A 27,197-nucleotide genomic window follows, 5' to 3' on the forward strand; every position below is an offset into this window, starting at 1 on the left:
CGCTGTGTGCCGCCATTGCGTTCGGTCTGGCGGCGCTGGATGACGCGTGCGCCCATGTGGAAGACGTGGCGCTGAGGGGAGAAGGTGGTGAGTGCAGGGGGGGCCGGGGGGGGCAGGTGGGGGGGCAGGAGGAGGGCAGTGGAGGGCGGTGGAGGGTAGGGTCCTAGCCGTTCCAACATCGCCTTGTTCGAGCATGTCTGCAACCCCCTTCCTACCATGCTTCCACAAACACACATCCCCGGCGCCCGCACTCCCACAACCTCAACCTCACTTACACACACTCTCTGCCCGCTCCCCGCTCCCCCCTCCCCCCTCCCCCCTGCCCCCCAACCACAGCGCCAGCAGGACGTGCGTGTGTCGCTGGTGATGTCGTACTACTTCTACAACACCCCCTCAATGGCCGACCTCAACACAACAGACAAGACCGCGCCCGTCAAGACACTCATCGAGGCGGTGGGGAGGAGGGAGCTGGGGGCGGGCGGGCGGGGCAGGAGGGGGGTTGCAAAGATGGTACACAGTAATGTAGCCAGGTAGACTGGCAGGCGTAGGGGGGCGGGTGGGCCCATGTGCCCCCTCGTCCGCTTGCTCACCAGCCTGCCATAAGCGCATGCCTGTCAAGCCCCCCCCCAATACTTATTTTCCAGCTTGTCCTGCATTGTCGTGCCCGACCTGCCTTCTGGTAATGGTAAAACCATTCCACTTTCCCTCACCGCTCCCCTACTCGTCCTTGCTCCGACACCCTCCCTCCCCCTCCCCCTCACCCACTCCCCCCCCCCAGGCCTTTGACGTGTCGTACGACGACATCATGGCCCAGGCCTCCACCGTCAACACCACCCTGCTGCAGACCCTGGAGCAGGACTACGACCTCAAGGGGGCGGTGCGTGCGGGCCGGGGGGCTGGAGGAATGGGGGGGAGGCCTGGAGGCCTGGGGGTGGGGGCCTGGGTGGAGGGCGGGAGGAGGGAGCGGCGGCGGCTGCGGCTGCAGGCTGACGAGTTCACTGTACGAACTGGGGATGCGCTGCCAGAGACACACACACAAACACACACACACACACACACACACACACACACACACACACACTTTGCTGCATCGCATACACTGTCTTTGCGCAACATTTTCCTTGTGCTCTTTAACACACACACACACACACACACATACACGGGCACGCAAGGCACATGCCACGCTTTAGTTCGTACATTTCACACACACACACACACTCTCACAGTCTCACATACACCCTCCCGCCCTCCCACCCCGCCCCGCCCCTCCCCCCTGCAGACTCTGTCGGCTGTGCGCAGTGCCGTGGCGCTGGTGTTCGGGCCGGACACGGGCCTGCTGGCCAACATCACCAACATACTCAGCCTGGTGAGGGGCAGGGGGCAGGAGGGGACGGGGGTGCGTCACTGGGAGGCTGTGCACGCCCGGTGCACCTCCTGTGTCAGCTAACCTCAAGCTTGGAACCCCGCTCCCCCCCATTTCCCCCCTCACACTTTGGGTTTGGGTTTTTTAAACCCTCATCTTCCCCCGCCTCCCTCTCGCACGCCTCTCGCTGCACCTCCCTTCACGCCCCTCCCCATTCCCCCACTCCCCCGCTCCACCCCTCCCCACCCCAACAACCCCACCCACCCCAGCTCCACTACGACAGCATCAACCCGCTGTACGTGAGCGCCAAGGACCTGTTCTGCTGCGCCGCCGGCACCTTCGCCTTCAACCAGTGGTGCGCCATGACGGCGGCGGGTGAGGCGGGGAGGAAGGGTGTGTGTAGAAGGGAGGAGATGAGGACGGGGGGTGGGGCAGGGGAGGAGGCACTCGGGAGGAGACACTGGGGGGTGACTGGTGGTACGTGACTAGAGGTTGTCGAATGCGGGAACGGCGGTGGAGGGCCTCTGCAATGCCTGACTCTATAACCCCCTACACAAGCACCAACACACCCAAACCCCTCCCTCCCCACCCCCTCCCCCTGCCCTCCTGTCTGCAGCCGCCCTCACGTTCGCCGCGCTGGTGGCGGCCGCCTACCTGCTGGCGCGCATGGACATGATCGGCCTGCGCGCGGGCTGCTGCAGCTGCTGCACCTGCGCCTGCTACAGGCCCGCAGACAAGAACAAGCAGCGGGAGGAGGAGGCCGTGGACATGGTGCGTGAAAGGGCGGGTGTGTGGGGTGGGGGTGGGGGTGGGTGGGCTGCCGAAGGGGGTGGGGGTGGGGGTGGTGGGGGTGGGGGTGGGTGGGCTGCAGAAGGGGGTGGTGGTGGTGGTGGTGGTGGTGGTGGTGGTGGGTTGGGGGCGCAAGGCGTGTCTGTGTCTGTTTGGCCGGCGGGGCGGTGGTGACATGCGCCGCGCGGGTAAGAGGGAGGCTACTGCGCTGGGGCGGGGTCTGCCTGGAGCTTGACTTGGGTTCCCTCATGACCGGCCCGGCGAGCCTGCCAACCCCACACCCAGGTTTAGTTTGGGCTGGTATTTACAACCCCACCTCCCCCTCCCTCCGCACGCAGGCGGCCGCGGCGGCCCTGGCCAAAAAGGGCACTGCGGCCCAGGAGGCGCAGGAGGCGCAGGAGGCGCAGCTGAGGGCCGCCGCCAAGTACGGAGCGGGGCCGCAGCACGGACTGCTGGCGGCGGCGCCGGTGGGGGCGGCGGCGGCGGCGCCCAGTGGCGGGCCGGACGCGCTGCCGACCGGCTTTATGACGGCGGCGGGCGGCGCGGCGGCCTTTGCGGCACTGGCGGAGGCGCCTGCGCAGCAGGGGGTGGTGGCGGGGTACCCCTACCACCAGCCGGCCACCTACACGGCACCCTACCCGCCGCCGCCTATGGGCAAATGAACCAATCCAGCATCCGGGGACATCGGAAAGCGAAAATAAGGGAAGGGTAGCCGTCAATGAAAGACGGGAGGTTTAGAGGCGCTGGACGTTGTGCACAGCAGCGGCAATGCACGCAGGAGGGATGGAGACACGTGCGTGCGTGCAGCTGTTAATTTACAAATAGCAGGGCGGTAGTGCGTGGGACTGGGATTGATTGAGGCGCCACACTGCTGAAGTTCCAGAAACCTCGAAGACTGACGTGAGAGCTGGTAACTGTGATAAGGGAGCTTCAGTTATGCGTTTCGCACGTGAGTTTCGCACACTTCATATAGTGGTGTTGGCGCCGTGTGAACAACACGAGTACAGGTGGTATCATTGCATCACTGGACGAGTGGAGGGCCATGCCGCGGTGGCCGCTGGAGGCTCAGAAGAAGTAGTGAGCGACAGGGAAAGCCGAGAATGGTCGAACGGCGCCAGCCTGGCTCAGTGCAGTCCTGCAGTGCACAGGCGTGTGTATGGCTGTACCGCATGTACGACTGTATGAAGATCAAGTCCGAAGCAGCACGGACAGGCAAGCACTCCCGCTCCTCCCCGAGCTCCCCCCCAGGCGGCCACAACCCCAATCGCTTCCACCCTTCCCCCCCCCTCACAAGCTCCAGCCCCAGCAGTAGGTCCAGGCTGAACGCAAACTCCTCCAGTGTGTCAGTGCCCGTCACCTCCACGCCAAAACGTGTACCTCACTGCTCAAATCGTTCCCTTGCCTCCTCTGTTCCTCCCCTCTCCTCTCCTCCCTCCTCATCCTCCCCCCAGTCCGCGGCGAGAACCCCTACACAGTGCTGGACGCCTGGACGTACTCTTCCTCAAGCGCCGCGTGTACGTGGCAGGAAACGCCACCCTCACCTTTGAGGGACTCATCATCGCACGGGGACGGCAGCCCTCCGCCATCTCCGCCTCCTCGCTCGACGTGCTGTCCCTGGGCCCGGAGGCTCTGGTCGTGTTCCGGGGGGACTCCTGCATTACGTCCTGTGTGTGCCAACGGCGGTGACCATGAGGTACGTCCCGGCAGAGCAGCAGCCGGCGGCTCTGGCGGGCCGGGCGGCGGCGTGCAGGAGCTGCAGGCGCCCTAGATGCTTCATTTTGTAGTGGTGGTGGAGGTGGTGGAAATCACGTCGAGATCGGTGCAGAAGCCGAATCATGGAAAGCAGTTTGCTACACTGTGTGTGTGTGTGTGTGTGTGTGTGTTTGTGTGTTTGTGTGTGTGTGTGTGTGTGTGTGTTAAACAAAGAATCAAACGGAACAAAATTCCGCCATACACGCGCGCGCAGTTACCAACAAATACCGACGCCGGTTACCGAGCTCCGCGTTTGTCGATGTTGCCCCAGTTGTCACCTTGAGTATAATGTGTGTGTGTGTGTGTGTGTGTGTGTGTGTGTGTGTGTGTGTGTGTGTTTACAAGGTGGTGAGCGATGTGTGACAGCTCCGAACTGCTCGCGTGCACCTGCCCGTCGTTACCCCTGTCTTTCATCACGTGAGGGGGCGCAAGAGAGGTACATAGTACGTGTGGCCTACGTCGGCTTGGTTCCGCACCAAGCACCATTGGCGGGAGGCTGTTCCAGCTGCCGTGCAGGCGCAGTGGGCCGCTGGCGCCCTCCCCCTAGTGCGGCCTGTAATGCTGAGTTTTGCAATTGAAGAGACCGGCACCAGCGCTGCGCTTGCCGTATGGCAGCGGTTTGAGCTGACCATGACTATGGGGCAAGGGCGTTCGTTCACCCGAGCTTGTGTGCAAGCTTGTGAGATGGCGAGAGTACGGGTGTGTGGGTTTGAATGCCTATACGGGCACCGCTTTTGCTCTGTACCTGTGCAGTACGGCAGTCCAAAGTCGTCACAACATTGGCGCATCCTCTGTACTTCGTGGCTTTCCTATGCCCTCCCCTCATCTCGAGCCACCCCCCCTATCGACGTTCGAGTTCGTGTACGGTACGGTACGTCCCTCTGCTTGCATGGGGCCGGGCTCAGGGGAGCCACATCGTGTCGTGTGACTCCCTGAGGGACTGGTAGGTCGCAATACCCCATTGGTACGGTAGTCAACATACCCGTTCAGTCGCAATAATTTGTTTCACCTGTACTGCGAGGCTTGAGCTACATGCATTTGAGTCGTTGTAGCGTGCACTCGAGCTTTACAATGGCTTTACATGGAGGGAAGGGCGGTTGGGGTAACACCGCAACGCGCTGCGGCGGACCGGCGGCGGTGCCGGTCTTGCCGACACTCACCACATGGGGTCACAGGGGGCCTACTTACCCCACATGGCACTGGATTTACATGCCGGCCACAGCGCCCCCTACAACTGAATGTTCGACTGCACGCAGCGCTGAATACCGCAGCTCATGTCCCATGCACGTCCGATGCACCTGTGTCAAAGCCACCACAGCGCCAGCCCATACGCGTCAGCGAGCCCCCTGTGTGTCCGTGTCACGTCCATGTCCGTCCGGTTACGTGTGTCTCTCGCTCCCCCACAGGTCACGCCCACAGGTGTTAAGCTGGTGATAAAAGCAGTCGGTGCCGCTTCAGTCAGTATAAAGTCTATAAACCCCGCTGCAGTTCATGTTCCGCCGTCTCCCACCCAGTTCTATCGCCAGCCCTCTCTACTCCCCGCAGCACCTAAACGAGCCGCATGGGTCCGGCCGCATCCGCTCCCCCGCTCCCAAAGTGCCCATAATGAGCCCCGCACCCCGCACGCAAGGGCTGCCACGCCCCCTGCCTGTACCCCCACATGAGTAAGGTGCCACATTCAGCTTCCCCCAAGGCCTCCCCCACATTCCGCTCACGCATTAGATAAATACTTTAGGACGCTTCACGCCCTGACGCTGCAAACCAGATGTGAAACTCAACACGACAGAGCGGTCCGCATTCGTCAACCCTTCATAACCATAAGCTGCATGGAACTGCTACTCCCCATGCCTCCACGGTACGTCGGCTGTCTTGTTGGAGTTCTGCTTCCATGGCCTGGAAGAGCCTCCCCGCGCTGCCTATGCACCTGATGTAAACACGTTCCGAAGACGCCCAACTGGCTGGTCCACAATACGTGGGCGACAACCACCCACCAACACCGCTGAGCGAGATGCTCAGCCCACCCCGCAATCCGTCAGGTCCGTCCGTCCGGCGGCGGCGGCCCATCACCACATCTGGCCCAGCCCGGTCCGGTGCTGATTGAGACTCTACCCTGACTCTCGCCTCTCTCTGCAAGCTGGCTGCACCCGCCGCGTTCCCACCCCTCGCTTGCTCGCTGTTCTCATTGCTCTCCCCGATACCGTATGGTCGTCTTGGGTTAAACTCGGCCGCTGTTGTCCTTGCACGTACAGCACAGCACGCCGCACCGGATCGAATCCGCCCCGCTGAGCCTCTGGCGGCATGCGTTCATGCTAAAGCGTGTGCAGACTCTGTGTCAGTGCCAGTGCTCCGCCGCCTCCGAGGGGAATGTCAGTCGGGTGACCATGGTTGAGCCCGAGGGCGCGTGCGGCAACTCCGGCGACCCACCGTCCCCTCCGCCGCCCGCTGCTGCATCAACGCCAGGAGACGCTTGTGCCGCCGCGTGGCCGCCACCGCCAGTGCCCTCACAGGCTCCAGCAGCCCCAGATCCAGCCCCAGCCCCAGACGAGGTCAGCCCGGACGCCGCCTGTGGTGCCGCAGCCGAAGCACTGGCCGCGCCGGCCGCGCCCACCTCCCGCCCTTGCGCAGTGGCGGTCGCAGTGGCTGTGGCCGCGGCCTGAGCAGCAGCCCCGCCGCCAGCCCCTCCTGTCGCCGCCGAGGCTCCTGCTGAAGCCCAGAACCCACCCGGCGTCCTTGCTGCAGACATGGATGCGGACGCCATCCGGCCACCGGGCTGCGGCAGGTGGTGTGGGTGCGGGTGGGCGGGCAGCTGCAAACTGCCCCCGGGCGAGGGCGAGGGCCCCGAGGCGCCGGTGGGCCACAGCAGGCTGTGCGACAGGGAGCGGTAGGGCAGGCCGCCGCTGCAGCCCGCGCCGGCAAACGGCTGAACCAGGGTCGGACCCTGCGGGCGGCCGGGCGTGACCGCTGCTGCCCCCCCTCCTCCTCCCGCAGCTGCCCCTGCCGGGCCTGCCGCACCGCCTGCTGCTGCTGCCGCCCCTGGCTGTGGCGGCGAGGTGTCTTCCAGGCCAAAGGTCTCCAGGTCCTCCCAGTCCCAGTCCAGCCCCGGCTGCACCGCCACAAAGGCCGACACAGGCAGCGGGGGAGGCGGCGGCGGGGGACCAGCCGAGGCCGTGCCGGAGGCATGAGCCGGCACGCCCAACACCTGTGGCTGTGGCTGCTGACGAGCCGGTGGCGGTGTTGGCTGGGCGTGATGCAGCTGGTGACGGTGCTGCTCTTGTTGTTGTGGGTGGTGGTGGTGCGCCGGGTGGTGCGGCGAGGCTTCCGGGTAGACGTCGTGGCGCTGTTGCTGCAGGTGCTGCGGGTGCGTGCCTCCCACCTGACCCTGAGCCTGGGCCTGCTGGTGCGCATGAAGTGCATACTGCTGCTGCTGCCGCTGCTGAAGGCTGGCGGCCAGCGGTCGGGCGCTGTCCAGCGAGTGCCGCGGCGGCGGCGGCAGCACGGCTGTGGAGGAGGGCAGGCCGGGTTGCCAGCCCTCGGCGCCCTGGGTCTGCTGGGGGCTGGCGTAGTGGTGGGGCTGGTAGTGGTGGTGCGGGTGGCCGCCCAGCCAGGGCTCGGCGCTGGCAGCGGTGGCGCCAGAGCGGCGCGGCTGCAGCAGGGGCAGCGGCTCGTGGCCGTGATGCAAGTCCTGTGGCTGCAGCGCCTGTGTGTACTGGTGCTGTGCTGGCCCGGCGTGCGGGCCTTTGGCGCTGGTGGTGGCGGCTGCGGTGTGGTAGTTGAGGTTGAGGTTTATGCCGCCGCGACCCAGATACATGTGGGAGTGCGGTGGGGGCGGCGGCTGGGCCAAATCGGCACTGATGCGGTGGGGCGGCGGCGGCGGGGAGCCCTGCAGCTGCATCTGCAGTGCCTGCATACCCGTGGGGCCCAGCTGCAGCGGCTCCGCGCCGCCCTTGCCACCTGCAAAACCTCCAGCCGCTCCTCCGCCACCGCTGATGCTGAGGCCGATGCCGTAGTACTGCCGCGCGAACAGCTGCCCCGCGGACAGCTTGCGCTGATGCGCGTGGCTGTGGCTGACGCGGCCGCCCCACAGGTACCCACCGTTCACTTGCTGCTGGTGGTGGTGGTGGTGATAGTGGTGGTGGTCTTCCAAGTCCTCCTCCGTGTCCTCCGTGTCGTCGTCCTGCTCCCCCTCGCCCTCTTCCTCCCCCTCCCCCTCCTCCTCGCCATGCTCGCCGGCACTGCCCTCCTCCCCTCCGTGCTCGTAGCCCCCGGCCCCCATCCGATGGTCAAGGTGGTGCTGCGGCTGCAGGCGGCTGGTGTACTGCTGGTGCTGCTGGAGCTGGTGCTGGAGCTCGCCGCGCTGCCGCAGCGGGCGGCTGCAGCGCCCCGCCACAGCGGCCGCCGCCTGACGGCCCTCCCGCCCAGCTGCGGCCCCTGCACCCGCCTCCCCTGCAGCCACCCATGCCTCCGCCCTGTCCGCCTGCGCTGCCGCCGCCGCCAGCGCCGCCGCGTCCCTCAGGAACAGGTCCAGCAGCTCCAGCGAGGCCGTGGGCGTCAGGCCGGCACTGGCGGCAGCAGCGCCCGCAGCCAGCAGCAGCGCCTGCTGCTGACACGCCTGCTGCTGATACGCCTCGCCTGCGGCCGCCCCTGCCCCTGCCCGTGCCCCTGCCCCTGCACCGGGCGCCGCCGCCAGCGCCTCCTCATACAGGTGGTAGTGCTGCTGGCACAGGGCCACGTGGCGGCTGTGGCTGTGGCTGTGCGCCTCGCCGTGATCCGGGTCGAGGGGCGTGGGCTGCTGCGGGGGCAGGGGCTGGGGCTGCTGGGGGCCCTGCCCCTGAATGTCCTGGCACGGGCGGGGCGCCGGCCCCGGCGCGGCCCACGCCGGCAGCCCCGGAAGGCGCACGTAGGTGAGCGGGTGCGCTGGCGGCGCGAAGTAGGTGGCGGCGGTGTGGCGGGCCAGCGTGTCCTCCTGCGGGCGTGGGTGGTGTGGGGAGTGCGGGCGGGGGTGGGTGGGTGGGGGAGGCGGTGCTGAGACAGCTTGTGCAAGAGGGACCGCTAGGAAGGTGACAGGTGCACGTGAGGTCGAGCTGAAGACAAAAGTGTCAACCCTAACAGTGTCGTTTGTGATCAAGGCCCCTCAAACGCGCACCTGCAGCGGCACACCGCCTGTGCCGTGGTAGCGCCACTGCCGCTCCTCAGAGCTCTCCTCCTGCAGGCCCCCCTCCTCCTCCTCGCCTTCCCCGACTTGCCAGTGCATGGCGGCACCAGAGCCCGGCACCCTGACTGCGCCCTCGCCGCCGTCGCCAGCTGCCAGTAACTGCCGCTTGTCCGCGCCCGGCCCTGGCCCCTGACCCGCGTACCCCAGCGGCTGCCGTGACCCCTGCCCGCCAGCGCCCCCGGGCGGGCGCTGCTGCTGCTGTGAGGGCAGCGACTGCTGGTGCTGGAGCTGCGGCTGCGCGGTGTGGGGCGTGGCGGCCAGGGGTCCGCCCGGCGTGCGGCGGCTGGTGACACTGGTGGGTGCGTAGGCCCAGTGCGAGTCGCCCTCGGTGGCGGCGGCAGCACTAGGCGCCAGGCTGCAGGGCCCGCCGCCGCCGCCGCCGCCTGTGCCCAGTCCCGCACCCACACCGGCGCTAGTGCCTGACTGCCGCAGCTGCAGCCGCGGAGGGCGTGGCCCTGGCGGCCGCATGCTGCCTGCGCCTGCACCTCCGCCGGCGGCGTGTGGGCAGTGAGCCAGTTCAGGTGAGTGGGTGTGGTGGTGTCCGGGCGACTGGTGCTCCTGGTCGGCCGCTGCCGCCACCGCCTCCACCTCCTCCAGGGACATCAGGTCCTGCGGGCGGGAGGGAGAGAGGCCGGGCAGTGAGAGGACAAGAGCGGGTCAGCGCGTGTCGGCAGTAGGCAGGTGTCATTTGGCAGGCCGGCAGCACCTCCCCGGCAACAAGGCACCTCTTTCCCATCAAGCATACACCCTCTCTGCCCCTCCTCTCTTCCCCCCCCACCTCCAGGTCTGCCAGGTCTGCCACGTCATAGCCGCCGCCGTACGCCGCATCCACAGCAGCCTTGGTGGCGCCCGGCCCGCCCAGAGCACACAGCCCTAGGTCACCAGCCGCCGCCGCTGCCGCCGCCGCAACCGCCGCCGCCACAGCAGATGAGTGGTGCAGCTGCTGCCGCTGCTGCAGCTGCAGGCGCTTAGTAGGGGACACGCTGCGGCGCTGCCGCCCAGCCGGCCGCGTCTTGCCTGCCGCCGGCCCCTCAGTGGCGCTCAGCTGCCCCGGTCGCTCTCGTGTGGCGCCAGCGCATGGCGCCTGCTCCCCGTTGCCCAGCTGCCCCTCGGCCCATCCAGGACCTCCGCCTCCACCCCCGGCACCGACTCCATCCAGCGCCAATGAGAAGCAGTCGTCATCACTGGCCTCCACTGCGCGGCCGCCGGCCCCGCCCTGGCCCCAGCGCCCGCCCGCGTACTCGCCCTCGTCCTCCTCCTCGCTGCCCTCACTGCCGCCGTCACTGCAGCTGCCCGACCCCGACCCCGACCCCGAGTCATCCCGGCCGTGTCCGTGGCCGTAGCGGGAGCCGCCGCCAGCAGCCCCCGTGCCGCGGCCCTCGGGCAGCAGCTCGGACACGGGGACCAGCGGTGCGCCCGCCGCCGGCCGCGGCTGCTGACTCGTGCCGCCAACTCTGCGTGCCGCTGCCTCTGTGTCCGCACGTGCGCCTGCAGCTTCGACGCCTACGTAGTTGTGAGGCGACCCTGGCTGACATCCCGGCAGGCCGGCACTGGCGGCCGCCGCCACACCCGGCCCCACCCCGGCCTCCAGCGCGTGCAGGCCGCTCCCGGACATGTCGTGTGGGCCGGACAGAGAGCCCACGGTCAGGGCAAGGGCAGGGGCAGCACCGCGCCCGCCCGCCCCTGCTCCACAGTCGGTCATGCCGGGGTCGGTGTTGAGGCTGCTGCAGCAATGCAGGCCGGCCGGGGTGCGGCGAGAGCCGCCAGCCGCGGCAGGCGCTGTGCCGCCTGCTGCTACAGCCGCAGTGCCCGCCACCCCCGGGTACATGTGCGCCCCGGCCGAGTCTCCGGCCCGCACCCCGCCGCCATCCACCAAGCCCACCGGACCCAGCAGCGGCGACACCGCCCCCTGCGGAGGCTGGGAGCGCCCTGGTGCCGGCGAGGCGGCGGCGCCCGCGCCTGCAGGCACAGGTGCCGAAGCACCGTCCGGCGCGCCTCCAGCATACACCCGCGCCGACTGCGCTCGGCGCCAGGGGCTGTCCACGGCACCTTCCTGCGCCCCTCGCGCCTTCGTGTGCGGCATGCTGCTGCACCGCCCTGCTGTGGTGCCGGCCAGAGCCGCGTCGGCCGTCGACCCGGAGCGCTGCAGGCCCTGACCCTGACCCTGGCGCTGCTGCAGCTGGTGCTGTAGATGCACGTTGTGACTGGACGCCCCCAGGCCAGATCCCTGCCCTGCCCCCACGCCCACGATACACGCGGCGTCCTGCGGCAGGTCGTCGCCCTCGCTCACCTGCGGCAGCAGTGGCAGCAGGGCATGCGCAGCCGACCGCCCGCTGCCGTCGCCTGGCCCGGCCACGAAGGCTGCTGCTGCTGCTGCTGCGGTGGCCGCTGCGGATGGCTGCCCCCCCGCCCCTGCCAGCATGAAGGCGGCGCCGGTGCTGGCACTGCGCTTCAGGGAGTAATAGGGCGAGGCCAGCCCCGGCCCCAGCTCCTTCAAGTGTGCCTGCACCGTGCCCCCGAACACGGGGCTGGTCGCGCCCGAGCTGCTTCGGTGCAGCCGTGGCGTCCCCGCCACCGAGCCCACGGCGCCACCCAACTCCGCAGCGGCGCCGCCACTGCCTGTGCTCCCAGCGGTGGGGCTGGTCCTGCCAGGCGGCGCCAGCGCCACCAGCAGCTCCGCCGCCGCCACCAGCGCCACCAGGTGGCTGGCGGCCGCCGCCGCGCAGCCCGCCAGCCCGGCTCCCGATGCAGTGGCGGCTCGTGCAGTGAAGAACAGCGCGGCCAGCAGCAGCTGCCAGAAACCCAGACTGGGCACGGAGCCGCAGCCGGGGGGTAAGGCATCGGAGGAAACAGCAGCGGAGGACGCTGAGTGGCCACCTTTGGGGGTGCCCGCACCGCCCTTGGGGCTGCGGCCGGGGCTTATGGGGGCGGCTGCTGAGCGCTGGGGGCAGGGCGGCGCATGAATGAGCACTGCCGCCGCAGCCACCAGCGCCAGCAGCGTGGTCCAGGCGCCCGTGTACGCACTGACCCCGCCCAGCAGGCAGCCTGCGGTGAGCAGCAGGCGCACGAAGTGAGGTCCATGAGATTAAGAGCGAGAGCAGGGCACGAAAGATTGAGGCAAGCCGCGGTGCCAGGCGCCGGGAAACAGACCATTGTTGTGACCGCAAAGCAGGCCTCCGTAGAACCCAAACCCGAGTTCGTGCGACGAGCTTCCGTAGTACTGCACTACTTGCATCCGTTGATGATCGAGGAAGAAGCTGCTACGGAAACCTCGCTCACCCAGCGCCGTGCCAAGCAGAACCTCGGACGAAGAGGGCCCAGCGGAGGAAGAGATGTTGCAGGTCCCGCCGGAGCTCCGCTGGCCTCCACAACGCAGGATGAACAGCAGCGCCGCCGCTGCAGATACAAGCTCGTATTTTTTGAGTTTCCACAGGATTGAAGGGCTCGCTGGCCGCAGACGGCCTGTGCCGCTTCGCGGGGTCCACATTTCCGAGCCTCCCAAAACCCCACGTTCCCGCGCATTCCAGCAGCCCGTAAAACGAAAAACACGCAAAGCATTGTCACGTGTGCATTGGGGGCAGCCGTGTAGAAAGCGCAGCCCCGTTCAAGGAACTGGAGCTGAGCTGCCCCCACACACACGCCAGTCCGACGCCCCTCGCTTCTTTCACCGTTCTTACCTGTAAACGCTTCACACCATGGCTGTCCAAGTGCATTTCCCAGCACATATTTGCCGGCGCAGCTGGAGAGCAGCAGGAGGCCTGCGCCGAGCAGCAGCGAAACTACGCCTGCTGAAGGCCCAGCCGCCATTTACAGAATGCTAAATGTTCATCATAGCCGCAAACATACGCCGACAACACGGGTTTGACCTGTCATACAGGCCTGGAGCAGCTTTCCCTTGAATGCGCGGGGTAGTATGGTTCACAGGGATGCTACCTTGTTAAGGCATAGACAATTGATACAAGTTTGTGGAAGCTCGCTCTCTGAGTTTTGATTCCATTTTCTCATGGGACCTTGCAGCGCTGCCAGACACACGCCGGAGGAAGCTTTACCACGCCCCTTCACTTGTTAAATGAGTGCTCAAACTACATCGAATTTATACAGTTGTGTCAAGTATTGTTTCGGCGCGAATCAACGCAGATCGCCCCTCCCGTGGTTTTAGGTCCTTACTAACTCATAAATATGCCGCTTCAAGATGTGAAGTCTGCGGCAGACGTGGCGGCGGTGGCGAGCTCGGGCAAGCCGGTGCGTACGCTGCGTCGCTGCAGATTCTTTCCACGAGTTGTTGCGACGGCCAGAAGCTTCTACCACGAGCTTCGCGCGCGTGTCATGTCAGCACAAGAAGAATGATAAGATGACATTCATGTGGAATGACACTGCGGCTCCCTTCTCCACCTTGCCAACGTTGCTGCCTGCTGTTCGCCCGCCCCCCCCCCCCCCTGCTTCCTGCGGCTCGCAGGCGGTGCTGTACTTCTGGGCCAGCTGGTGCGAGCCCTGCAAGCACATGGACGCAGTGCTGGGGCAGCTCGCAGCAGACCTGCCCGGACTGGCCTGCTTGAGGGTGAGGCCGGCGCGAGGGCGATTGGGGAAGGGGTGCGGCCGTAGTAGCCAGGGCGCACTGCGGCGTGTTGTGCGCCGGCGGCGGGGCGATGGAGCTGGTTGCGGGTTACGGTGCAAGGTGGGCGGGGGGACGAAGATGTCGGGCCCATCGTCGGCGCGAGTAGTTGGGAGCGACGGGTGAGCGCAATCAGACTTTGCGGCCAGCGCCACACACGTAACAGCGCTACCTCCTTACCGTCAAGTCGCTCCTACACGCATGATTGGGCCGCTTACCCACCCTGCCCCTGACACAAACAAACATTATCCCCACAGGTGGAAGCTGAGGTGGTGGATGACGTGACGCTGCAGTACGACGTCACCACCGTGCCGTACTTTGTGTTCCTCAAGGTCAGCGAGGGAGTGGAGGGGGAGGAGGGGCGGAGAGGGGAGGGCTGGATGGATGTGGAGGATGCTAGGACGCAGCCTAGTTCGCGGGTGCGCCGCAAGGGATGGGCCAGGGGGCCTCCAAGTCAGGTGGGGCAATGGCCAGCACGGGACGAGGGGCACAAGCGACAGCACCGCCGGCTGACAGCCGCCCCCCCCCCCCGGCCCCCCGGCCCCCCGGCCCGCCCCCCTGCAGTCTGGTGCGGTGGTGGACCGGCTAGAGGGGGCCGACCCGCCCGCACTCACCGCCAAGGCCACAGCACTGGCACGGGGGGGCCAGGCAGCCACCACCTCCGCACCCGCGCCTGGCGCCACGCCTGCCGCTGGTGCCGGTGCTGGTGCCGCCGCCCCCGAAGACAAGGCGGCTGTGTTCGGGCGCATCTCCTTCCTGCTCAGCAACTGGCCGGTGAGCGGAAGGGAGGGAGGAGGGGAAGGAGGGAGTACTGGGCAGATGGGCTGGAGGATGGGGATGGGGATGGAGGGAGGATGGTCAGCGGCGCTGCACGGGAGTCCCCGGGCGCGTGTCCGGCCTCAGGCGGCGCTTCACCGCCACCCCGCCCCGACCGCGGTGCAGCTTGGTGGTTCCCCCGTGCCTCTGAACTGCCCCACGAGGTCTCATCACGACCCCATGCCTCCGCCCACCTTCTCCTAACGAGTCATGCCTGGACCCCCCCCCCTCCCTGCCCAGGTGGTCTTGTTCATGAAGGGCTCGGGCGAGGCACCCCGCTGCGGCTTCAGCAGCAAGGTGGTGGCGGCACTGCAGAAGCTGGGGGTGAGCGCATGAGGGTGTGCGCGTGTGTGTGTGTGTGCGTGGAGGGTGCTGGGTGGGGTGCTGGTGGGGAGGGGCGGGCAGGTGGTGGTAGGTGGTGTAGGGGTGCTTGCGCTGTTGGTTGATATCACGAGGGTGGCTTGGGAAGACGGTATAGGGATGGAGCGCGTGGGGACGTGCTGTGGTAGGGCCGCGGGGGCAGCTGCCTGAAGGCCATCACGCCACAGTGGTGAACACGTGCCGCGCTCGCCTGGTGGTGTCGCTCGCCTCCCCCCCTGCAGGTGGCGTTCAAGTCGGTGGACATCCTGTCTGACGAGGCGGTGCGCCAGGGGCTCAAGGAGTACAGCAACTGGCCCACATACCCGCAGGTGTGTGTGTGTGTGTTTGTAGGGGCGCGGGGTGAGGTGTTTGTTCTGGCCGTGCGCGCGGGAAAGCAAGGGGGCCTAGGCCCGGACCTAACCGAGGACCCTTGGGAGCTCAGCATCACGACCTGCATGCGCGGAGGGGATATGGAGCATGGGGGGGAGGATGCCGTGGTTTCACGAGCAAGCAATATAACCGGGGGGGAAGTTGACGGACGAGTTCCAGTCCTTGTGCGGTCACCCACCCACCGCGTCACGCTCAAGGTACACCGGGAATCGCCTTTCAACCACGCCAGCCGCTTCCGCCCTTGCCCACTCCTACCTACGCCACACCACCCTAACCCCCACCTAACCCAACACCGCAACCCCTCCACCACCACCACCACCACCACCACCGCAACCCCTCCACCACCACAACCACCACAACCACCACAACCACAACCGCCACCTCCACCACCTCCACGCGCTACCGGCCCGCAGCTGTACGTGAAGGGGGAGCTGGTGGGCGGCTGCGACATCGTGCTGGAGATGGCGGGGTCGGGCGAGCTGGAGGCGCTGCTGCGGGACAAGCTGGGGCGGGACTTCCAGGCGGTGGCGGCGGCGGCCGTGGCTGCAGGTGGGGGTGGACAGGGGTAGGGCGGGTTGGCTGGGGAGCGGGGTGGGTGACTGGGTGGGTGAATGGACGCGGGTTTGCGCTATTCGCTGTCGTGAAGCCAGCTGCAGGACCTGTGGTCCACTGCCAGTGGTAAACCATGTGGTGGCCCGGACGGGATGCCGCGCCTGATGCTCGCAGGGTCCTCCGCAGCCCCCGCTGCTGCAGCCCCCGCTGCTGCCGCGCCCTCTGCCGCTGCCCCCTCCTCTGAGGACGCGGGTGCGGTGCAGGAGCGCATCAAGGCGCTGCTGGCCGGACCCAAGCCCGTGAGTGAAGCGGCTGGGGAGGAGGGTTAGATTACGACAAACCCAACTCAACCCCGACCTGGGGGCTGGGGGTGGGAGGGTTGGGAGGAGGAGGAGAAAACCAAGGGGCGTTGGGGCCTTTGGGCTGTGGGGTGCGGTGCTGAGTAGGCACAGCTGGTGCACTGCAGGTATTGGCTTGCTTGGTTTGCTTAGGGGCTGAAGGCGACAGAGGGGCGGCCGACACACTGCCGTATTCACTGCGTACCCCTGCCCTCCTCGCCGACCCATGCACTTCACTCTACACGTCTGCCAACCCCTCCTCCCGCCCGCCCGCCCTGCCGCCCTCCCGCCCGCCCGCCCCCCCCCCCCCCGCCCCCCTGCCCCTCCCCTTGCCGCCTCCTCCAGGTGATGCTGTTCATGAAGGGCAGTCCGGAGCAGCCCCGCTGCGGCTTCAGCAGGAAGGTGGTGGAGGCGCTGCAGGTGGGGGGCGGTGGGGGTTGTAAATACCAGCCCAAACTAAACCAAAACCAACTAAAACGAGCGGGGGGATGGACAGGGCGCGCAGGTGGGCTGGTGTGCACGTGCAGCCTAGTGCAGGCTAGAGCCCTCACGTGGCCTGGGGCTGGGGGCTGGGGCTCTGGGCGCCGAGTGTGTGACCGCGGGTGTAACTTTCGGTGCTTACCAGTGTACCGCAAGCACCAAATCGTTTGTGCAGTATCATGATGTCTCCCCCTAACGCCCCGCCCCGCCGCAGTCTGAGGCGGTGGATTTCGGGGCCTTCGACATCCTGTCTGACGAGGCGGTGCGCCAGGGGCTCAAGGAGTACAGCAACTGGCCCACGTACCCGCAGGTAGGTTTGGGGGATGGGTGGGGACGGTGGTAGGATTAATTGTTGCGGACCGAACCGTTGGGGAAACCGATGTGGGCCAAAGGCTGGTGGACCGCGGTCGGGGCCTGGCGCTGGGGTGTACGGTACCACGGGGCTGCAGGTACCTGTCGTACGCGCGAGCCGCCGTGCCTCCAGAAACCCCTGCACCTCTTGCCCCGTCCGCCCCTACCTACTCTCCCCGTGCGTGTCCTGACACATGACCTTCCTGCTTTCTTGTTGGGATTATTGGGACCCCCACCCCCCAGCTGTATGTGCGTGGGGAGCTGCTGGGCGGCTGTGACATAGTGCTGGAGATGAAGGCGGCGGGGGAGCTGGGCAGCACAGTGCAGGTGAGAGGTGGGGTGTGGGGGGGGACCAGGGGGGAGACGATGCGGTGTGCAGGTGTGGCGTCAGGGAGGAGGCAGCATGTTCAGAGGCGGGGAAAGGTCACAGTCAGCGGCTTGTCGACGGGGCTGCTCAACGCTTCTGATGCCATCACATTGGGTGTTGTTCACGGTTGCAGTCGTGTAATGGACGAAGCATGAAAACTTGCATATTGAACCGCTTTGGCGTTGGCACGAAGACACTCCCAACAGCCCAAGCTCGCATGTATCCACATGTGCACACACGCGCATCCTGCGTGCGCCCATTCCACGTGCTTTCCAACACACGCACACGCATTGATGACTCCCCTCGCCGCCACCCCCATCGCGCACCCCACCTCCGTTGCCCCTGCAGGAGATGCTTCACCGCATGGATGTGGCGTGAGGCGGTGTGCGCGCGGACTATACGGCACTTCGGTTACATAGATTCATGAGTGGCTGATCATCTTGTCCATGCTGGGTCGACCAGCGTTGCATCTGCTATTCATATATACCAGTGCATTATAGGCACGCTCACAGTGTGGTGTTATGATAAAGCGGGCGTGTTAAGGCAGATTTTAGAAACATGTTCGCGCCAAAGCGCACTCGCGCCTACCGAACGCGCTCCGCTGCAAAAGAAGAGTATGGCAGCGCTCACAAGGTCTGGATCCCTGAAGTTGTGGAACGCATCGCTGGCTTTTTGCCCCAAAACGAGGTGGTTCTGACGCTGCGGCTCGTGAACAAGGCGACAGCAGAGCTGCTTTCTGCTCCACAGCACAAACGGATTCAGGTGTCTCAGGGCCTGCCAAAGCACGTCTACGCATCGGTCCCAGGCATGGATGCACCCTACCGATGGCCCTTCACGCGGCGCCAGCAGCTTGTTTGCGGCGCAGCCCGCAGCGGCAGCCTTGAAGCCGTCGAGGCGGCTTTGGACGCGACAGGACTGAGTGCCGAGAGCTGGCTGCTCGCTGCCGCTGCCGGTGCACCAGGCCGGGGCGTGGCTCTGGCGTTGTGCAAGCGGCTAGTCGCCTTGGGCTGCCCGGCGAAGGACCCAGTGCCGGTGGAGAACCCGGGTGGGCTCAGGGTGCGTGAGGCCCAGACGCCGCTGAGTGCGGCGGCCGCAGCCGGCAATGCCGACGTGGTCGAGTGGCTGATGGCGGGCCAGCGGTGTCGCTGGAGCTCCAAGGCTGTGTACGCCGCGGCGGGGGGTGGGCACGTGGCGTTGGCGCAGCGACTGCTGACGCTGTGTCCGGAGCAGAGCAAGAGGTGGCTATGTGTGGTGGAGCTGCTGAAGGCCGTGGCGCGCGGGTGCGGGCTGGCGGACTTGGGGCGCGCCCACGACCACTGGCTGGGCGGGCGCCGGGAGCAGCAGCTGCGGCGCGACTTCACGGAGCAGCGGCCCGACGGCTTCACGGCTGTCTACCATGCAGCGGACTTGGACGCGCTGCTGGTGGCCGCGGCGGGCAGCCCCACGCCCTGCTGGCTGGACAAGCTGGACGTGATGCTGCAACGGCACCTGGGGTCCGCCGGCGCAGCTCAGCTAGCGGCGCGGCCGGACCTGCTGTCCCGCGTCTTTGGCGCCGCCATGTCCGCGCCGGACGGCCTGGCCCGCGTGCGGCTGCTGTGGGAGCAGCGCGGCTGGCGGCCGGACGATGGGCTGGAGGCCGCGGTGGCTGCGGCCGGGGCTCGCGGCGACACGGCCGCAATCAGCTACCTGTTTGAGCAGTTGGGCGCCGACCCCCAGGGCTCCGTGTACTACGAGCCCAGCGATGCACTGCTCTTGCCGGCGGAGCGGGGACACATGCACGTGCTGCAGCTGCTGGCGCACCAACACGGCGTGCGGTGCGACTTCAAGCCGTTCCGCCAGCTGGCGGTGGCTCTGGCTGCGGGGGGTCATCTGCAGATCCTTCGCTGGCACCTGCAGGTGGAGGCGCTGTACGGCACCAGCGAGGACGAGACCCAAGAAAGCGGCGACAGTGGAGGCGCAGGCGACAGTGAAGGCGCAGGCGACAGTGGAGGCGCAGGCGACAGTGGAGGCGCAGGCGACAGTGGAGGCGCAGGCGACAGTGGAGGCGCAGGCGGCAGCGGGCCCAGGTGGTGTCGCGAAGGCTTTCTTCGGAGAGAGATCCTGGGCAAGGTGTTGCAGGCGGGGCTGGTTGTAGGGCATGTGGAGGTGGTGAGGTATGCGCTGGTAGAGCAGGGCGCGCCGTCGCCATGGCCGCCGGTGTGTTACATGCAGGCGGCCCGCGGGCGCAGTGCGGCCGTGGTGGAGCTGCTGGCAGAGCTGGGCTACCCGGGTGGCACGGTGAGGGAGCAGGCAGGCGTGGTGAGGGGACACAAGACCAGGGGAGCGCGCGGTGCTGCAGGTTGCCACCGGGCAGAACTGCAGAGCTGCAGCGCGTGCCTGCCACTTACCACTCACGGCTTCAGCGCTCCTGGGTATGGTGAAAACACCCCCTTGCCTCCCAACTGCCACACGCCTGCCGCCCCATGCCATACAGATCACGGACGTGTATGAGGCAGCGGCCGGGGACGTGCCCACGATCAGGGCACTGGCGCGGCTGCGGTTCCGCGGCTCCGACTCGCACCTCGCTCTGATTGCACTGCTGGAGGACCCGGCAGTGCCGTTGAGTGAGCTGCGGTGGCTGCTGGAGGGAGACGTCCCGGAGGCAGGCGGCACAGCGGGGGCGGCGGCGGGAGCAGTGGGGTCAGCAGATGCGGGGGCAGCCGCGGGGCCGTCGGAAAGCCGGCAGCCATGCCGCACGCGCATCTTTCTAGGTCCTGCTGCTCGTGGGTTGCTGTGGGATGAGGCGCAGTGGCGGCGGGCGGTGGAGGCGGCGCGGGGCAGGGGCAGGGGTCGGGCTGCGCGGGAGGTGCGGCAGTGGCTGGAAGGCTGGCGGCGTGCGCTGCAGGACCGACAGGGGTGACGGGTCGAGGGGCAGGTGTTGCGGTCCAAGGGGTTGCAGTGCTTGTAGAGTAGTACATGGGCTTGGAGAGCTGGCGTGGACGGGGCATTCCATCACACATATTACAGCGCCAGTGTGGTGATGGCGTATGACTCCCTGACTTGTTGACTTGACAGCCCGTATTGTACGTGTCTTGTCCAGGCGGGCTGCAGTGCTTGCTGACGGCTGGCGGGTGGGCGCCCGAGTCGCTGGGATACGCGCCGCCCATGAGCAACCTGAGAAGACACCGGCGCCACGATATATTGCATTTACTCAACTTCACTGCTTGTACTCGATTGTAGTGAATGTAAGGAGCCCAGTGCTGTCGGTTCACGAACACGGAGCCACGGATGGCGATGGCCTACCGTGGGGGCGTGTCGCACCCGTGGAGGGCACTGTACTGCACTGTAGAATTTAACAGTACTCCAATGGTCAAGTTTGCGAGCTGGCTGTCTCGGTGTTGCGGTGTGCAAGTGCGTGGAAGGGTGTACTGCAGTCAAGGGCTTGGGGGCGCCAGCAGTTGGCCAGCCTCACAACGACATGGAGGGAGCATCCAGGAGACTGCATGGAAGGGCGTTCCATGTTGCGCTACAGCCTACAGCGCTACCGACCTGTGGTACGCCACGCCATTTGCCAAATGCCCAACCGTTGCCCCGGTCCCTTCCATAGCTGTTGGGTGTGGACAAGGGACAGAACAGAGTAGTCAAAGCCAGTTGCCGCATGCCGCCGCGGCAGGCACAGTGCCTGCCGCACTGACCTGCGCAACATGTGACTGATAGGGGGTCCAAGGGCGCCCCAACACGCTCCCCCATACCGCGTCCCCATGAATGGGTGGTCTAAGGCTCATGGTGCATTGGTGCACCGGGCTTCCCGCTTCCCACCTTGCGGAGCCCTGTGTTAAAATGAAACGGAAGCCCTGTGTGCCGGACTGATGCAGAGGGCAGGGCTGCTGCGGACTTGGGAGTGCGCATCCGTCTCACCGTCTGGTCGTTGGAGACTCGAAGATTGGGTGTGTGGGTGTGCGCAACGTGGCCAGAAGCCTTGCTTGGGGTGTTGTCACCGCAACATCGAAAGCGTGCTCTATATTTCGCCCACAGCCAAGCCCACAGCCTGACAGCACTACGTGCCCCCTCGCCTTGGCCGGGCATGGGGTTGCACTGGTGCGTGCGTGCGGGACCTGGCAGGACCGCACGGGTGCAGACGGTCAAGGCAGCAGGGAAGGGTTGGCAGGGCTCGGGGGGCTGTTACGGGGGTGTCACGGACTACGGGTGCTCTGGGGGCATTAAGGACTGGGAAGTGCGCAAACGCGTACCGTATACGCGAGATTGGTGGGTGGGTGTGCCAGAAGAGCCTTCCTTAAGGCTTTCTTGCCGGAACGCCGAATTCCGAAAGCGCGCAGTGGGTGAGGCCCAATTAGATTGACATCCGGGCCCTTCCTTGTTGCTCACAACGGGACAGCCCAAACATGCCCCGCCTTGGCCGGGTAGGGCCGGGTATGTGGACGCACTGGCAATCTGAGGGCACGTGCTTGCAGGATGCAAGGGGATACAGGCGGATGGCAGGGCTCACCCCTGGCAGGGCTGCATGGCACAGCTCGAGATCACACGTTGAAACGTTACATGCGCAGGGTGACACGTTGAGGCGTGTGGGGACGCCGCGTTGGCGAGAGCCACGGTCCACGGATGGCCTACCGTGGGGGCATGTCGCACCCGTGGAGGGCGAACTGCGAATAAACAAACTCAACAAGCAAAACCGTCCACCTCAAAAGTTGGCGACTTCCAGTACCGGTACTGCGGTACAGAGCCCCGCAAGCGGTCTTGGATACCGGGGATCCAATGGCTCCGCCGGGGCGCCCACGCCCCCACAGCGGGCTTCCATTGAAGTCACAATCAAAGCAAAAGCTTTCACCATCGAGCACCCCGATGCGGCACAGTACCTAAGCACGTGCACTAACCGGAGTCAGGTCAGGCGGCTCGCACAAAAAAATCTCGATTGGCTTGACGCAATGAAGCGCCCAGATAAACATACAGGATGCCACCTCCATACACCGCGCCCCACATTATAACCCGAACCCCTGCTGCTGCTGGTGCTCCCGTGACAGCGCCGGCGGCCGGCCAAAGCCCATGAGCTTGAGCATCAGAAGAAGGCGGATTTGGTTCGCGCCGGTGACATCGCGGTTCCTGCAAACAACTACAACATCACCACCGTTGGACACAGGTACACGCCACAGGGCCACGTGCTCCTGGCCTCAGCCCATACTACTCGTATCACCGCTCACATGCTCACCATACGTTTCTTGGCCAACATCCATCAGGCTATGCTTGGCAATGCTGGCATACTTTGTGACTGCGCAACTTGGGTGGTCACCACACGTCCGCGTACATGTCAATCATACATGTTCCGTTCTGTCACGCGCTGCCCGCACACCGTAGTTTTGCCGACGCCACGCAGCCACGCAGCCACGCAGCCACGGACAGGGGTGTTCCTGGGGGGCTTCGCCCCCCCCCCTTGGAACGCTTCGCTGGGGGGGCTCAGCCAAAAATACAATCAAGCTCCAACGCCCATGCTGCCAAAAAAGCAATCAAGCTCTAACGCCCATGTGAGCCGTGCTGCAACCTGCAACAGCTGACCCTGCTGCCCCCCGCTGGCCGGCACGGGTACACTCCGCCCGCCCGTCCACTGCCCTGCAGCGGGAGCACAGCTCCCTGAGCCGCACCTCCCTGAACCGCAACACCATGTCCGCGCCCTCACTACCACACCAGTCAACACAACAACATATTGGTGGGCCAGCGCCAGTGCCAATGTCAATGCACAGGCCGCAAGCACGCACATACACGCCCGACTAAACGTGCGTGACCCACACCGCCGACACTCAATGACACACATGTTCCATGCTGGTATGCGCGCTAGGCCGGCTTCGGGGGCCGGCAATGCCCCATGCCCCCTCGCCACTCCCCTGCGCTGTCTGCGGCAGCGCCTGTGGCATGCACGTCACCAATGCTGTTGGTGCGTGCCAACAGCCACGTAGTGTCGGCCCCCTTGGGACTGCAGGGCGACCGGACCTGCGGCCCCAGCAAGTCACCACATGCCGCCGTGGGAATAGGGAATCGAGCCTGCTGTGTCCACCAGCGCCGCATAGGATAGCAATCATCGGCATGGTCATACAGCGCAAGCGAAGGCTTCATGCAAACTCCGTTGTATGAGTGGAGGTATGAAACACAGAACACATCAACACGCTCACTCGCTCTTCAGACATACTAGCATTTCCCTGCACTCTGACTCGACAAGACACCGTTTGCCGCAATAAAACGCCGGTACTCTATATGTATGGGCTTCCGGCCACGCAACACTGGGTGTCGCGTTGCACCCTATGGCCGCGCGCACTGCCCTGCCCCAGGACAGACCGCCGCACGACCCCCGGCCGCACAGCCCAGTGCCGCAACATGGCGCAGCGCGACACGGGGGGTGGGGGATTGGAGACGAGGCTGGAGGGCTTGGCGGCTCCTTTCCGTCCAAAACTTCGGTTCTACTCCCCGTGCCCCTTCATCCTCATGTATGCGGCATCACGTTCCCCGAGGTGCGGTCCCTGCTGCCGAGGCTGAACCGCCGCTGCTGGCTGCCCCCCAAGCGAACACGGTCACCACCACTGTGATGTCGTCCACACTGCCGCAGTCCTGAGCCAGCTTCAGCAGCGCGCGCGCCGCCGCCTTGGCCGCGCCTGAGCGGGCGGTGGCGGACATGCGCGCATACTGCAGGCGGGCGGGGGGCGGGGGGGCACGCCGGTGCAGAAGGATCAGGAGGGCCATGTGGGTAGGGGTTACCTATGGCACAGCGAAGGACCTGATGGCAGCTGTGGCATCAATACGGTATGTCTCTGCCGTGTCTATCACCCCAGAAGCCATCACGTTTGGCTTGCTCCCCCCCCCCCCCAGTACCATTGCCAACCGCCCTGCCCGCCACTCTGCCACGAGTTGAACGAACCAGTTGGGCGCTGCGCAAGCTGCTACTCAACACCTTGGCTTGGTCTCCCTCCCAGTGTCTGAGGCCCCCACCCAGAGGCACACGGCACATTATTGTTCTCTCGCGTTGGGTTTGCGCTATGCCAGGCATCACCGCCCTTCTGGCCTGCCGCCCTCACCTCCGCCAGCACCACCGCTACTGCGTCCACCGCCTCCTGGTCGCCCACCAGGCCCCACAACCCGTCACTGGCGGAGATGAGGAACGAGTCCTGCGCAGGCAACAGCAGTAGGTGTGTCATCAGCAATGGATGTGCCATCAGCATGAGTGGTCGAGGCAGGCGGCTACAGGAATCGACTGCAAGCGGACCAAACGCTCAGACACTCCTCCGGTCTCCCAGACTCAAACGCTACCAGAATATTTGATCCACAGTGGCCGCCGCTGGCTCCCACGCACCGGAATCCGCCAGGACGCCGACCACGCACCTGCCCCGCCACCAGCGGCACCACCGCCACGTCGGGCTCACTAATCAGCAGGCCAGTGGCCTGCGGCAAGGAAAGAGCGCAGGGGCTAGTATACCAGTGTCGCACAAGGTGGCAAACGCTCGTAAATGGGTATGAAAAGCCCGGCGACCGCTCTGGCGCACAAAAGCTGACGAGGGTGAGATTTGAACTCACGCCCTTTCGGACTAGTAGCTTCACCTGAGTTAACTCGGGTAGTGCCTGAAACTAGCGCCTTAGACCGCTCGGCCACCTCGCCACAACAATCGGATTCGTCTCGGATCGATCGGGGGATGTCAATGCAAAGTCGCTTGGAGATTAAGAGACAGAATTTCACCCATTCACGGGACCCAACCCGCGCCAAGCCACAGGCCCGCCCGCCCCCCCCTCGCGCCTGCCTGACCTTGAAGTCCGGGTCTCCCAGGCTGCGTGACACACTGAGGGCTTTGACCGTGCTGGCGCCCTGCACCGCCGGCGCCAGCACCCGCGCCGCACCTCGCGCTGTCACCACCTGGCCGCCCGCCGCCTCGATGCGCTCCCGCTCACTGCGCAGCGCAGGCGTGTGGTCGCGACTCAGCCGCACCGCCTGCCCCTCGCGGCACAGCACCGCCCGGCTGTCGCCCGCATTGGCCACTGCCAGCAGCCCGCCCAGCTGCACAGTCACCAGCGCAGTGGTGCCGTCATGACACACCGGCTGCCCCGGAGCCGAGGACGAGGCGCTGGGCGGGGAGGGCGCGGCCAAGCCGCCGTGCTGGCCTCTGGAGGGCTCCCCGCGGGCTGGGGCGGGCTCGCACTCGCAGGTCTCCTGCAGCGCCAGCAGGTCGGCGTCCACGCGCGCGAACGCCGCCTTGAGCGCGGTGCGGGTGACATCCGCGTCGCCGCCGCCCAGCCCCGCGTGCAGCCGGCGGTCGGCCGCGATGGCGCCCAGCATGGCCTCCTGAGCGTAGCGGGCCGAGCAGTCGCCACTGTGCGTTGCGGGAGGGAGGGGGAAGGGAACAGGCGAGGGAGCAGGACGTCAGCGGGCAACAGGGTGTGTGCCACTGTCCCATCGCTCACGCCTAACCCGTCGTCAGCATCCCAAAACGGCTTCTTCTTGACACCCTTCTGCCCAGACCCGGCAGCATCTGAGCCGACGCTCATGCCCCTGCCAGCCTGCCCACCCGTGGCCATCGAAGACGCCTGTGACGACCAGACTAGCGGTTGTCAAAATGTCAATCGTGCTGAGGGGCCCGTTGCTGCATCCAGCAGCTGAGGCAGCCAGATTTGAGGCAGAGCGCTCGTTAAACAGGCTGTCCGGCGCTTCTTCCCCAGCCAAGTCGAGCGCAATTTGTCGACCAGTTAAGACATAGTCCTGAGTCTTTGATTTCAGCAGCCCCGTCACCTGCAGTATCACAGCATAGCGTCGAGCATGTTTTTATAACGCGGGGCACGGCTAGGGACCTTCCAAAGCCCGTCGCGACGACTCGGGTTCCTCGCAACCCTCGCATATTATGCAGACGCACCTGAGCGCTTCCATGGTAGACAGCACTGGGGCACGGGTAATTCCGTTGCGGGGCTGGTGTTGGCCATCTGCCAGGCGAGGGCCATAATTGGTCGTTTGGCGCCGCGCTTGGCACCGCCACTGTTGCTGTCATTTTTTCAGCTGGTGTGAGTCGAAAGCTTGTGGCTGCACGCAGGCGAAAACGAGCCGAGGAGGGCAAAGGTTCGAACGGTGACTGGAGTGGCTCGAAACGCCAGTAAACGCCACGCAACCCCAACGCCGACACCCAGCCTTACATGTGGCGTTTATGCTCCGAGACGACCAGGCAGACGCGGCCCACGGACGGCCGTCGGAACGGTGTCTTGCCCGTTCATGGACGTTGTAGCCGGTTGTTCCCGGCGTCTTCAGGATGAACTGCATCATATTGATGTGGTGCCATAAAATCATAGACTGTGTAGGGAGAGGCCGCACGCAAGCACCGACCACACCGACCGACGGTACGGCGACACGCGTGTCCTCGGCACGTCGGCAAGCGCATGCAAGCCGGGGTGAGCCCGTAACGCACGGTCATGGGACCAGGGCTTTGGGCAAGCCACACATACAACACACGCCCCACTCCGCCAGCCGGAATACGGCACTACCTTGGGCGCCTGCTCCGCCAGCAGCAGCAGGCGCTGCAAGTCACGCTCCAACGCCGCCGCCCGCCTGCCCGATGACGCTCCGCCCGGCCCTGCTGAAGAAGCGTTGTTCATTGTAGATAGATGCTGCGTTGAGTATGTTGTGTGGGGCGGAATGTGCTGTGCGTTACAGTATTTGCAAGCGTGTAGCAGTGGCGAGCTGCAATAGCCTAACAAGGGTTGGCTTGCTCCTTTGGGGAAGCGCCTGAGCAATCGAGTTGCTTGGCATGCACAGTTGGAGAAGTTGATGTAATGCTGGTGAGGACACGGGCAGTTGAATTGGG

At 65.9% G+C, this 27,197-nt stretch overlaps 5 protein-coding genes across 5 annotated transcripts in view; 3 read left to right on the top strand and 2 right to left on the bottom strand.

Annotated features, from left to right (window-relative positions):
* The window catches only part of CHLRE_04g232402v5 (uncharacterized protein), a 12,121-nt gene extending 8,701 nt beyond the window's left edge, over positions 1–3,420 (top strand). The window contains exons 17-23 of the mRNA XM_043062117.1: positions 82–87; positions 337–453; positions 779–877; positions 1,280–1,366; positions 1,633–1,738; positions 1,980–2,134; positions 2,491–3,420. Of these exons, the coding sequence (XP_042925469.1) occupies positions 82–87; positions 337–453; positions 779–877; positions 1,280–1,366; positions 1,633–1,738; positions 1,980–2,134; positions 2,491–2,814 (894 nt within the window). The 3' untranslated portion in view covers positions 2,815–3,420. The remainder of the gene's footprint in view (positions 1–81; positions 88–336; positions 454–778; positions 878–1,279; positions 1,367–1,632; positions 1,739–1,979; positions 2,135–2,490) is intronic.
* A 1,546-nt stretch (positions 3,421–4,966) lies between these two features.
* CHLRE_04g232502v5 (uncharacterized protein) lies at positions 4,967–12,978 on the bottom strand. The gene is made up of 5 exons (XM_043062118.1): positions 12,794–12,978; positions 12,396–12,512; positions 9,895–12,161; positions 9,048–9,725; positions 4,967–8,867 (listed from the first exon to the last, which is right to left on the bottom strand). The coding sequence occupies exons 1-5, from the start codon at positions 12,921–12,923 to the stop codon at positions 6,237–6,239; spliced, it is 5,823 nt and encodes a 1,940-aa protein (XP_042925470.1). The 5' UTR covers positions 12,924–12,978; the 3' UTR covers positions 4,967–6,236.
* A 100-nt stretch (positions 12,979–13,078) lies between these two features.
* Positions 13,079–18,110, top strand: CHLRE_04g232602v5 (uncharacterized protein). The gene is made up of 12 exons (XM_001703645.2): positions 13,079–13,358; positions 13,573–13,674; positions 13,986–14,060; positions 14,293–14,502; positions 14,785–14,868; positions 15,147–15,233; positions 15,708–15,843; positions 16,021–16,145; positions 16,530–16,604; positions 16,879–16,974; positions 17,259–17,342; positions 17,731–18,110. The coding sequence occupies exons 1-12, from the start codon at positions 13,296–13,298 to the stop codon at positions 17,758–17,760; spliced, it is 1,167 nt and encodes a 388-aa protein (XP_001703697.2). The 5' UTR covers positions 13,079–13,295; the 3' UTR covers positions 17,761–18,110.
* Positions 18,111–18,158: 48 nt separating this feature from the next.
* Positions 18,159–20,950, top strand: CHLRE_04g232702v5 (uncharacterized protein). The gene is made up of 2 exons (XM_043062119.1): positions 18,159–19,659; positions 19,856–20,950. Exons 1-2 carry the CDS (start codon positions 18,190–18,192, stop codon positions 20,279–20,281), a joined length of 1,896 nt encoding a protein of 631 aa, XP_042925471.1. The 5' UTR covers positions 18,159–18,189; the 3' UTR covers positions 20,282–20,950.
* A 952-nt stretch (positions 20,951–21,902) lies between these two features.
* On the bottom strand, positions 21,903–26,654 carry CHLRE_04g232802v5 (uncharacterized protein). Its single transcript, XM_043062120.1, has 7 exons — positions 26,533–26,654; positions 26,259–26,422; positions 25,917–26,137; positions 25,160–25,721; positions 24,742–24,801; positions 24,438–24,527; positions 21,903–24,048 (listed from the first exon to the last, which is right to left on the bottom strand). The coding sequence occupies exons 2-7, from the start codon at positions 26,388–26,390 to the stop codon at positions 23,863–23,865; spliced, it is 1,251 nt and encodes a 416-aa protein (XP_042925472.1). The 5' UTR covers positions 26,391–26,422; positions 26,533–26,654; the 3' UTR covers positions 21,903–23,862.
* Positions 26,655–27,197: the final 543 nt, after the last annotated feature.

The sequence above is a fragment of the Chlamydomonas reinhardtii genome, chromosome 4 (genome assembly GCF_000002595.2).
Source record: "Chlamydomonas reinhardtii strain CC-503 cw92 mt+ chromosome 4, whole genome shotgun sequence".
In the NCBI taxonomy this organism is placed as follows: Eukaryota; Viridiplantae; Chlorophyta; class Chlorophyceae; order Chlamydomonadales; family Chlamydomonadaceae; genus Chlamydomonas; species Chlamydomonas reinhardtii.